The following is a 12,711-nucleotide window of genomic DNA, read 5'->3' as shown; positions in this document are numbered from 1 at the left end:
GAATTTTGTGAGTCCTACTCACTTTTGTCAAGTGCAATTTGCTACTCCCATGACCTCTTTCTTATTTAACTACTGAAGAGTTTCTAAAAGTCATCAAAAAGTCACCTGCTCAACAAAGTATTTAATTTCTACTCATTAAAAATAAAGTAACTAAGGAGATTAGTGGAATACAAATATTCACTCAGAAGTCTGAGAACAAAACAGTATCTCATAGGAGTCTTCAAGATTCCAAACTTTAAAAAGACATGTTCCTAAGAGACTTAAAAAGAATTGTTTCTTTAGTCATGAAGTAATGTCATCTTCAGCACCCTTACACAAATAAAGTGGTTTTTCATAAAGAATTTCACAGTTCCTTTGGCATTATGCCCTGGAATGTCTGTGTCATGAATTACTCTGGTATTGTAAATTATTAATATCCGCTCACCTACTGCTCAGCAACTATAAGGAGTTGACATTGCTCCTTTCTTATGTGGACATTTGTATAAAACACAGAGAAAAGCAGCCTGAAGGAAAAAAAACAAAGAGCTCTGAGGCTCTGCAGTTGATACAGGGAACTGACAGGACTGGAAGAAAGATCTGATGCTGAGAGCTGATTAGAGAACTTAGTCTTCTGTGCTGTTTGAAGAGCGGGCTGGAGAAGAGCTAACTTACTCTCTAGCACCATCTAGAGCTCAAAGAAGGAAAAACCTCTCAAAGGCTTGCTTGTGTTTCCCTTGATTGACCTCTAAGGCTCAAAAGGAGGAATTCCTTTAAAGCCTACGGAGAGCATACCTGAATAACTTTGTAGGTCCCCAGTTTAAAGGGAACTGCCTTTCCCTAGGAGGATGTTGCATCTGTACCATACACAGCTCTACAGTGTATGAACAGTAGCAGTAAACATGGGCAGCTATGTGGCACCACAGCGCAAGGAGTGCTGAGTCTGGAGTCAGAAGATTCACTTTTGTAAGTTCAAATCTGGCCTCAGACACTTAACTAGCTGTGTGATCCTGGACAAGTCACTTCACCCTGTTTGCCTCAGTTTCCTCATCTATAAAATGAGCTGGAGAAGGAAATGGAAAACCATTCCAGTGTGTTTGCCAAGAAAACTTCAAATGAGGTCAGGAAAAGTTGGACACAGCTGAACAATAGTAAACATAATTATTAAAAGAACGTTCTACATTTATACTTTACAGTTTATAAACATTAGTTTCACATCAATTATCTCAGTTGAGCCTCACCACAATTTTAAGAAATCGGTAGGGCCAGTATTATTTCTCTTTTGTGGACACAAGAGGTTCAGAAGGGTTAGGTGACTGATCCAGACTATCACAGCTAAGAGGTGGCAAAGCTGAGAACCAAATCCAGATTTATCACCACTACAACAGTGTGCTCAAATAGCTTACATCTATGATTACTTTACATTAATAGTAGAAAAATGAGCTATTATGAAACAGAACTCTCTCTCTCTTTTTTTTTTTTGGTCTTCGTCTCAACCTGTGATTTCTTCCATGTGGAAAACTTCCACTGTACAAAAATACCTTTACCCACAGAGATCAGCAATCTATAATCAAGCCCTTCGCCTATTTTTGGACTGCCTGAACTAAGGATGGTTGTTACTTTTTTAAATAAAGTTTTATTGTGTCTACAATAACAGGCAGGCGGTGGTTTCCCTCCTCCTGCTTATAGACTTGGAAAAGTGCCTGGGATACTGGAAGGTTAAGTGATTTGCCCCTGGTCACACAGATGGTAGATATGTGTCAAGGAGACAACATATCCAGGTGAACTCCTAACTTGCTTCTTCCTACACCCACAAAGTACAAAAGCTAATTATTTCAGTTGATTTTCTTGCACTTAGTCTAAGATAAATGCTGAAAGACCCATGACCTATACTAAATGTAAACTCAAAAGAAAATGAATGCGAAATGGAAATATCTGGTTTCTTACCACCGGCTCCTTCCAGGATGCCCCGGACCACAGCCTGAACACCATGGGGTCTCATCAGCCTTTCTGAAAGCAGTTGTCCACAAAGACGTCGGAGCCAGGCTGGGGTCCGGGCACTAGTCTGTGTTTTCATATCTGAGCCTGTCTGAAGGAATGGAGGAAATAGCTTTAGAATGTGATAAAAACAATAGTGAGATGTGAAACTTAGAAAACACCGTACTATATCCTGACACAGAATGATGAGATGTGCAAGGTATCCCAAAAGTCTTAGTGCACCTGTCAGCCTCAATAGCTTTAAAAGTTTAAAGCTACATGAAGACTTTTGGGACATTTTGTATATTCCTTTTCTAAAAACAAGAAAAAGCCCTTTACAGAAATCAGTGAAAGCTTCTCTTTCCTTCTCAAAGGATATGGACAGGCAGTTTTCTAAGGAAGAAATCCAAACTATCAATAACCACACGAAAAAATGCTCTAAATCACTAATGATTAGAAAATGAAAATTAAAGCAATTCTGAGATTCCACCTCACACCCATCAGACTGGCAAAGATGAAAAAAGGAAATACTAAAAGTTGTAAGGGCTGAGGGAAAACAGTTCCCTTCGTGCACAGTTCATGGAGCTGTGAACTGGTCTATCCCTTCTGGAAAGCAATTTGGAACCATGGCCCAACAGTTACTAAGCTCTATTTTCTGGCTCATTGATATCCTTACTTGGCCAATACTGCAAAGACAGCAAAGAGGAAATGGGCTCATATTATACAAAAATATCTGTAGCAGATCTTTTTGTGGTAGTAAAGAAATGGAAATTTATGGGATGTCTATCAACTGAGGAGTGGCTGGAAAAGTTATAGTACCTGAATGTGATGGAAGATAACTGTCCTGTAAGAAATGATGAAAAGAGAACATTCCAGAAAAACGTGGGAAGTATGAGCTGATGCAGGGTGGAGTGAGAAGAACCAGAAAGAACAGTTTCTACCGTAACAACACCGTAAAGACAACTCTGAATGGCTTAATGGCACGGATCAAAGAGATTCCCCCACAGTTCCAGTGCCCTCATGATTGAAGCATGCTATCCGCACCTGGCAGAGAGGTGACGGACTTGGTGTGAAATAGGACATATTTTATTTGGGACACAGTCAATTCAAGAATTAGTTTGGCGAGATTCTACATTTTTTTGGGAGGGGGGAAGGCAGGGCAATTGGGGTTAAGTGACTTGCCCAAGGTCACATAGCTAGTAAGTGTGTCAAGTGTCTGAGGCCAGATTTGAACTCAGGTCCTCCTGACTCCAGGGCCAGTGCTCTACTCACTGAACCACCTAGCTGCCCCAGACTCTACATTTTTGTTATAAAAGGTTTTATTTTTCAATTTCTTTTTCTACTGGGGGAACAAGAAAAAAGAGATTTTTAATAATTTAAAATTTTTAATTTTTTTTTAAAAAGAACTCTTTCAGCACCAGTTGCCTCATTTTTCATCTTCAATAAAACACAGAACCTTGGCCATATTAAGCAATGGCAACATCAAATCCAGAAGCAGAGCATTCTCCGGGCAAAACCCTGATACCCACCATTCCAATTACACTCACCTAGCTGGACATATCAACGTATTCAGGAACTAAAGACAAAGAGTCCCAACCGACTACAACATCTTTCCATTAAATAATATATAATAAATAAAAGAATATTTTTACAGGACTCAGAAATTAATAAGGAAAAATATTTTAGGCTTATCAGGACCCTTCTTAAACTTGGGACTGTTTGGTTCATAATGAGAGAAGTACTTTTAATTATCTGATTTTAATGCAGCCAAACTCCCCATCAGACTGATATCCCCAAAATAATTCCAGCAAAGAATTATTATTTGAAAATATCTTAACTCTTTGTGAAAACAGAGGATCTAGTTTCAGTGAGAATTAAATTTTAAATAAAAATCTTATCAATAAGTCTTTTTAAAAATGGTCCTGATATTCCCCTTGGGAGAAGTTCTCTTATCTACAACACTGTTACTCGCCTAAAAGAAGATTCCATTTTAATTAGTTTCAAGTTTCCTGTCCCTTGCTCCTTGTTGGAACAAGTTAAATAAATATCATTAAGTGACCTTGAAGGGTACGGCATCTCCGCTAAATTATACATTGTTAAACAGAGTACTCCAATTATCCAGTCTCCTATCACCCACAGGGGAAAAGGCCCAGCACACGTCCCCATTAACGGAATTCTCCCAGGCTGGAGTCTAAGCACCTGTTGAGGTCCTCCCTGGAGGATAATCAGCTCCCGAACAACCAGGGGCTGGTAGACTTGATCTAAAATGCTCTGCAAAGCTTTTCTGGCTCGGGTCCTCTCTTCTTCCTTTAGACCCTAAAAAACAAAAGTCAAGGTTTTCAAAACAAAATATCTACTCTGCTCCAGGCCAGATAACTATTAGAGATGGCCTGCAATGAGGTGATGTCTCCCCCTAGTGTTTTACTGATCTCACAACATGGTTCAGCGATGTTTCTGGTCTATGACACCATGGCCATGATGGCCCGCTGGCCACGGAGAAGTCCCAGGGGAGGCACTCCCCAAAGGCACTCGCTGCTTCTCCCTTCCTAGCCCTCTCCCTCTCTGCCTTCTCCTAGCTGGCTTTCCTGCTCTCCTTCCTTCCTATTCTGTCTCTCTCCTGGACCCTGCGCTTTCTCTCCTAAATGTGACTGGCCTGGCCAGCCATCCTCATGGGTGCTGCATTCCTCAGCTGGGGCCCTCAACCTTGACATAGGAGGTCCTCTAGGCTCTGAGAAGCACAGGCAGGAGACGTGAGGCCTCCTGTTTAAGGCAGGATTTTCAAAATCAGCTCCCAACAGAACTAAGGACAGACCTTAGCTCTACAAAGCTCTCATGAGATAGAGCCATGAATGGATAAATGTCCCTTATGAATTATCAGAAGGCAATTTTATGATCTTAGCTAAATGCCTAAGAAGACTAAGCATGTAGCCTGAAGCCAGTCTCTACTCCTGCTTTGAGATTTTTCAGACTGACAAGTTCATTCACACAGCAGCAAGGTGCTGGACTCTTAAGTCAGAAAGACTCGAATTCAAATTCTGCCTTAAGACACTACCAACTGAGCAAGTAATTTAACCTAATTCAGCTTTTGTTTCTCGAGCAATAAAATGAGGATGAAAATAAGTGCTCTGCCTTTTAGTGTAAGGATCTAATGAGATAATGAGAGCTTCTTTGGGAAGCTCTCAGTAAGCCTTAAACACACACACAAACACACACACACACACACACACACATATAATGAACTGATATCAAATACACTTACTTTAAAACTTTAAATAAGTTTAAAAGCATAACAGTACCCTTAAGAAGATTAAAAACAGGTTTAAAAATCTTAATTTAAAAAAAATGGCAATGTTTGATATGTGTGTATGTACCTTCTCTTGGCAAACAGGTTGTAAGCTAATTGAGAGTAAAAGCTATAACTTACACCAGGGGTGGGGAACCTGCAGTGACATGTGGCCTCGAGGCCGCAGGTCCCCCATCCCTGGCTTGCACTATTTCTTTATTCCTCGTGGCACCTGAGGCAGTACTGAGTATGCAGAAGGGTGATGAATGAACGTTTGCTGATCGGCTGACTGCAAGAAACCGGAAGATTCCAAAGGATATCCTGCATTCATCATGGCCCCCATCGGTCATCAAGATGACAGAAGCCTACTGTCCCATCACTAGCTAGGGTGTGATGTTTCAGTTCATAAAAGGAAAGGGCCAACAACTAGCATCTGGAAATGTCTATAAGAGGATCCATTTCTCTTAAGTAGTTGTTTTGTCTTCAAATTTTAGAGCAGTGTGACTGAGCTGCGACAGTATCCTAAGATTTCGTAAGACATTGTTGGTCCTTGCCCAGAAGATATATCTTGAAATGACTCTATTTCTTTAACTTAATATCCATGCAAGGTATTTCCCCTTTCTTATGTGGTCATTTTATTTACTGAAAGAGTCAAAAAAAAAGAACATTTATAATGAGAAACAGAGACAAAAGGTTGAGGAGAATGAGAGCTCTCAAAGAACCTGAGAGGAAAGTTGCCCTTCGGATTATTTTAAAAGATATAGAGGGTTCTGAGAGGAGGTGCAAGCACGTCCCTCGTGGCGAGAGTACTGACTGGCTGTGAAGATGGCGGCAGTGCTATGTTTCCCAGTAGCTAATTCACATATGGCCGTTTTTAGGACTTGGAACTTTATTTCTGGGAAATGATTCAAAAAAGCTATTTTAGGATTATGGAACTACTGTATATCCACTGTTTGTATCATGACTGACAGAACTGTGGATTTGGTGTTCCCAATCTAAACCGGAGAAACACACGACAAGGCCGAGAAGCCACGAGAGAAGCCGATCATGTAAGCAAGACACAGAAGATGGAAGACCAGACACATTGCCCAATGGAAGGGAAAAGCCGACAGAAGCTGGGCACAGGTGAGATCGGTTGACTAGAGATGCTGGGAGCTGATTAGAGAAAGCAGCCTCCTGGTGCAGGTGGAAGAGCTGGATAAGGAAAGGCAGACCTGCTCCTTAGCACCATTCTGAACTTGAGAGAGGAGAAATACCTCAAAGCCCAGAGACAATAGGCTGCTGGAGATTCCAGATGTAAAGGGAACTACTCTTAAAGAGTGTCACACTTCTTCTATACTAAGCCAGGGTGGCAGACTAGAGGAAGTCTGTAGATGCCAGGCTTAATGCTCCTGTTAGCTAAAAAAGCTTAATAGTGTGTCAGCTCCCCAGGAGGTGCAGAGAGGTGGTTGTGCCCAGCAGAAGAACACAAAGAGGCTCAGAGAAGGGGCAGTAGTGCAGACTGCTCCCTAAAAAGATGACAAGAGAGCCAATGCAGTCATAAGCTGCCCACACCCACACGGACTTCTCTACCCTGCCTCCCTGCTAGGTTTCTATATGTTTGAATCCACTCTCCAGCCCAGAAACTCTGTGTGAATTGGTGGGAGATATGACTGAGAGCTATGGTGGACTGTTACGTTTCGATTATTATCAAATTTCTTCTATTTGGCCAATGCTATATTAAGATTTTCCTTGATTTTGCCTTCTCATTTAATAAATGTTTCATGATTAAGAGTTAATGCCATCATTGTGATTGATTTATATAAATGGGAAGCACATCAGTGGGGATCATTCAGTATCATTGTGCATCTACAAGAGCATGCACCTACAACTCTGAGCATGATGGCCCTGGCTGGTTTTCCTCTCAGAGACACCTTGCGACCTGCCAGCGAGGGTACTAGTTGGGAGAAGAGAGAAGGTTGAATTGGGTGCCATGTTGGCATTATCCCAAGACACTCCACCGCCCCCCTCCACACATGCACCATATTCTTTATATACTTACTTCTTGCAGAGGCTTTTCTGGCTCATCTCTTCTTTTCATGGGGCAGAATCCTAGCTGGCAGAGCCCTGCTGCAATGTCTCCAAAATGACGACTAAGAATCAAGCTGCCCAAAGACGTGTGTTTTGCAATATCCAGCAGTACAATGCAACTCGTGTATAATCTATGAATCGCACTGGGGGCAGCGGCAAAAGAGACCACATCTTGTATAACGGCGCCAAACTCCGTGCGGCATCGCAGGGGTATTCCAACGCCAGAGAGGAGAAAGGGACAAATGCCCAAGGTAACCACAAACTGCAAGGCTGACTGAACGGTTTTCTGCTGAGAGATGCTGAGTGTATCAGGACTTAAGACAGGAGCGGCTTCTGCAGTTCTAGGATTTGGCTCAGGGGGATGGAAGTTAGCCACCAGCATGACCATGCTTTGTTTCAGACACAAGAGCAGCACTAAGAGCTGAGAAGTGAAACTCCAGGTAACGTCCAGAGAGTTCTGCAGCCATTCTGCCCTAGTGGTAATTTCTTCTCGTAAATTCTTCAGTTCCCCCCACTGAGGATCCTCCTCAAACTTTCTATCCAAAGCGGACAAGTTAGATTTTAAAGTATCCAACAGAACATCCTGTTTTGCAATCTGCAATGAACTGGAATCTGATCCTTTAGAGGAAGGGGGAACAAAAAAAGGAAAATTACACATGTAGCAGAAGACTGCCCTTTAAGCATAACAAACTTTGGGGACTTAAATGGCAGACCCACAGAAGAACTATACAAACATTACTATTTATAAGATTTAAGATGAAAATGATGTTGGGCACTAGGGGACCAATTTAACACATTTTTAAAAAACCAAAACAACCCCAAACTAAAGTTTTTCATGGCCTACCAAGAAAACTCAACATTAAAATGGGTTTTTCTGCCCTCTGCTGGTAGTGGGAGATTAATATCTGGTTGAAGATAAACACAGGTATTCTTTTAATGAATAACAATCTTTATCTTTTAGGATCACAAGACTTAGGATCACAAGATTTAGAGCTGGAAAGAACCTTAGAAATTCTCTCATCCAGTCATGTCATTCCATAACTACGGAAACCAAGGCACCAAAATAATTTGCTCCAGGTCACGGTAAAATGGAGCCATGAGGAGGAGATTTTTTAAGTATAAGTATTTTAAGTATAAAGTAAATATATATACTTGGTGACACTAAACAGCAGATTTCCTGGCAGAGTTGGGTAGGGAAGAACAAAAGCTCACAAAGTTAGGGATTGTTATGGAACATTATTATTTATAGAAGATATGATGAGATATAAGAAATGATGAGGGGGATAGTTTCAGAAAAACCTGGGAAGACTTATATGAACTGATATAATGTAAAGGGAGCAGAACCAGAACATCGTACACAATAACAGTAATATCATAACTGTGACCAACTGTGAAAGATGTAGCTACTCTGATAAGTACAATGGTGCAAGACAATTTAAAAGGACCCATGATGAAAAATGCTGTCTACTTCCTGAGAGAGAACTGATTAACTCTGAGTAGACTGAAGCATATTTTTAAACTTTATTTTTCTTGTCTTTTTTTTTTGCAACATGTGTAATATAGAAATATGTTTTGCATGACTTCACATGTATAAATGATATATTGTTTGCCTTCTGAAAGGGTGAGAGAGGGACTGGATGCACAGAATTTGGAACTAAATTTTGTTAAAAATGAATGTTAAATTTTTGCACAAACAAAATCAAGGCAGCCAAGATTAGAAAGGAAACGGTAAACTGGGGAAAATTTTTACAGCCAGTTTCTCTGATAAAGCCCTCATTTCTCATATATACAGAGAGAACTGAGCAAAATTTAAAAGAATACGAGTCATTCCTCAATTGATAAATGGTTAAAGGATATGAACAGGCAGTTGTCAAAAGAAGAAATCAAAGCTATCTATAGTCACAAGAAAAAATACTCGAAATCACTATTGACTAGAGAAATGCAAATTAAAACAACTCTGAGGTAGTACTTCACACCTATCAGATTGGGTACTATGACAGAAAAGGAAAATGACAAATGTTGGAGGCGATGTGGAAAAATAGGGCCACTAATGCACTGTTAGTGGAGTTGCAAACTGATCCAACCATTTTGGAGAGCAATTTGGAACTATGCCCAAAGGGCTTTGAAACTATGCATACCCTCTGACCCAGCAATACAACTACTAGATTTGTACCCCAAAGAGATTTTTTAAAAAGAAGAAAAGGGTGGGAAAGAAATAGACATTGAGGGGATGCCCATCAACTAAGGAATGGCTAAACAAGTTATGGTGTATGATTGTGATAGAATACTATTGTGCTACAAGAAATGACAGGCAGGATGATTTTTTAAAAAACCTGGGAAGACTTACACAAACTGATGCAAAGTGAAATGAGCAGAACCAGGAGAACATCATACCCAGTAACAACTACATTATACAATGATAACTGTAAAAGACCCAGCTCCTCTGATCAATACAATGATGTAAGATAATTCTGCAGGACTTAGATTGAAGCATCCTTTTTTAAAAACTTTATTATTCTTGAGTTTTTTTGGTCGGAATTTTCTTTTGCAACATGGACAATATGAAAATGTTTTTCATGACTACTCATGTATAATCTATATCAAATTGCTTGCCTATTCAGGGAAGGAGACGAGGAGAGAGAGAGAGGGAGGGAATTTGGAACTCAAAATTTTAAAAAACAAATGTCAGAAATTTCTGTTTACATGTAGTTGAGAAAAAATAAATGAATGTTAAAAATAAATAAAATATAACTATAAAAAAAGAATGAGAGCCAAATTGGGGGTGAATCCCTATTGACTTTAGAGCTTCCTGGGAAGACTGTTACATAAACATCTCAGATTTCCACAAACATACCACTGAAATTCTTGAACATCTTTAGATTCCACTTAACACCATCCAGAGAAACCAATTCTTTGAGCATAAAGCAGTTTTTCATGTTTGCTTTTATGGATAAGAGTCATGGAAATAGGGGAAGAAAGAGAAGAATGCTAAGATGGAGTTGAATGTTAAGAATGTTAAGCTGCTTGAGAACAGGAATGATTTAGGTTTTGTCTTTATATTCACAGCCCTTCGACCAGTGCCAACTTTGCACAAAGACGCCCTCAACTTGGGGCAGCTAGGTGGCACAGAAGATAGAATGCCTGGCCTGGAGTCAGGAAGACTCATCCTCCTGAGTTCAAGAAGAGTCAGACGCAACTGAACTATAACGACAAACCCATCCTACGTCTCTATTTTTTTTTTGTCTCCTACAACAGCATTACCCTTCCTACTCCCATCTCCTAAAAGTGGGTAAACCCCGAGGTTCTGTCCTCAACAACCTGCTTTGGTCTTCATAAACTGTTTCCTTCTGGAGATCTCGCCGCTTTAATTATATTTCTTAATTTGCAAAATGAGGGTCATGGCCTTTAGAATTTAGAGCTAAAACAGACCTCAAAGATTGGTCGAACCCCCTCATTTTACAGGTAAGGAAACCGAGGCCCAGAGGGGTTAAGGAGGGTAGGAGAGATGCTTTCTAAGGTCCCTCCAAGCCTGAAAGCCTGTCACTACCAGGACTTTGCAGAGAACTCCCAAACCATTTCTCGAGTCCTGATTTCCTTCTGGAATTCCCTTCCTCACCCTCTAACTGCCTGCTGGACTCTTCTACGCTGACACTGTCATTATGTTCAATTCGACCTGTCTAAAATAAACCTTCCTTCTCCTCTAAGTGGGCCCCCCTCCCCTATTTCAGCCAACGGTGCTGCTGTCATCCTAGCCTCTATGCTAAGAGGCATCTGGGACTCCTCCGTCTTCTCTTGGATGAAATCTGTCCCCCAGCGCGTGGCCAGGCAGGCAGCTAATAATGAAGGTTTGTGGAGCGAAGCCAGACTCACAGTATCATTCTCCTGACCGACCCCTGCTTTCCATTCCCACTGTCCCTGCTCTAGCTATTACTCCAAGCATGGATAACTGAACTAATTTCCCATCTGCTCTCATGGGATTGAAGATTAAGAGCTAGAAAGGACCTCAGAGACCATCTAGTGGGGGGTGGGGGTGGGAGGGGAACCTGTGGCCTCGAGGCCATACGTGGTCCTCTAGGTTCTCAAGTGCGGCCCTCTGATTGAATTCAAACTTCACAGATGTTCACAGACGTGCCTTGAGGCCACAGGTCCTACCCCTTAGGTCCAACAGCTTCATTTTAAAGACAAGGATGCTGAGGCCAAGAAAGGTTGAGAGATTTGCCTAAAATTATAAAATCAGTAGTTTCAGAGACAATACTCACCCAGTGCTTTAGGTCTCTCTTACTTCCAAACCATGCTACAAATCCTATTTGGACAGGGCATTTTGGGGGATAGGACCTATGATTTTATTGGCCTTGAGAACTCCTGGCAAGAAAACTCTCTTCACCAAAGCAGATCAGCAATTGCAAGAGTTGCCTGGAGCAGAGGTCTCCAGTGCCGGGCCTAGGAGGCCCGTTAACACTCCCAGAACCAAATTTAAATGTAATTAAGAAATATTTATGGAGAGGGAGGGGAAGGGGAGGGAGGGAGAATATTTAGAACTAAAAATCTTATAAAAGTGAATGTTGAAAACTAAAAATAAACAAATTTTTAAAAATTAAAAAAATTTAACAAAATAAATAGTAATACAATAGAAGATAATGTAATATGTGGTTTTCTAAGTCCATATGTGGCCTGCAGGGATCCCTATGCACTTAGTGACCCTTTTTACTCTGAGTTTGACACCATCTGGCTTAATCTTCCTAAAATACTACTTTGAGCATCACTTCCCTACTCAAAAACCTTCGATGGCTCCCCAATGCCTACAAGATAAAGTGCAGGTTAATAATAAGAAGTGACATTCAAGACCCCACTACCATTATACTTCAACCTGTCTTCACTTATCACCAACAATTCATCCTCCCAAGCCATCCCCCGCCCCCCCCCCACACTAAACTGGCTTGCATACAGTGCCCTCATTCAACAAAATTTTATTAAGCAGTGGACACACATGTTTATTAAGTGCCTACTATGTGCCAGGTACCATGCTAAGAGACATGTCTGCTTATTAAGCGCCTACTGCGTTCCAGGCACCTGTGCTAAGCACTAGGGATACAAAGAAATGTAGAAGACAATCCCTGCCCTCAGGGAGGTTATAGTCTAAAATGGTAGCCAGCATGTAAACATAAACAAGTGATAGATAGGACCAAGGACAGAAGGAAGGCATTTGTTTGAAGGGGAATAAGGAAAGGCTTCTCGTTGAAAGTGGGCTCCTACCCACCCCAGCTAGGCACTGGGGACTCCAACATGAAATAAAGACACCCCCTTCTCTCTAAGGATATGAGAGGCAGGGGCCGGCAGACATGAACGTGACCAAGAGGAGAGTGAAAAAAGGGCAAAGTGGGGCTGGGGGTGGGGAATGGAAGGAG

General features: G+C 41.2%; 1 protein-coding gene across 2 annotated transcripts in view; it reads right to left on the bottom strand.

Annotated features, from left to right (window-relative positions):
* TANGO6 (transport and golgi organization 6 homolog) overlaps positions 1 to 12,711 on the bottom strand; it is a 211,290-nt gene that overhangs the window by 197,427 nt on the left and 1,152 nt on the right. The window contains exons 2-4 of one of the 2 annotated variants that reach the window (XM_036752788.1): positions 7,278 to 7,924; positions 4,153 to 4,269; positions 1,924 to 2,065 (exon numbers count right to left, since the gene is read on the bottom strand). In XM_036752788.1, coding sequence (XP_036608683.1) covers positions 1,924 to 2,065; positions 4,153 to 4,269; positions 7,278 to 7,924 — 906 coding nt within the window. Of the gene's footprint in view, positions 1 to 1,923; positions 2,066 to 4,152; positions 4,270 to 7,277; positions 7,925 to 12,711 lie in introns of those variants that run through there. The other variant, XM_036752789.1, reaches the window with a different exon arrangement.

The sequence above is a fragment of the Trichosurus vulpecula genome, chromosome 3, assembly GCF_011100635.1.
Source record: "Trichosurus vulpecula isolate mTriVul1 chromosome 3, mTriVul1.pri, whole genome shotgun sequence".
NCBI lineage: Eukaryota > Metazoa > Chordata > Mammalia > Diprotodontia > Phalangeridae > Trichosurus > Trichosurus vulpecula.
Note: the sequence above shows the minus strand (reverse complement) of the source record. Positions and strands in the feature narration are given on the sequence as shown.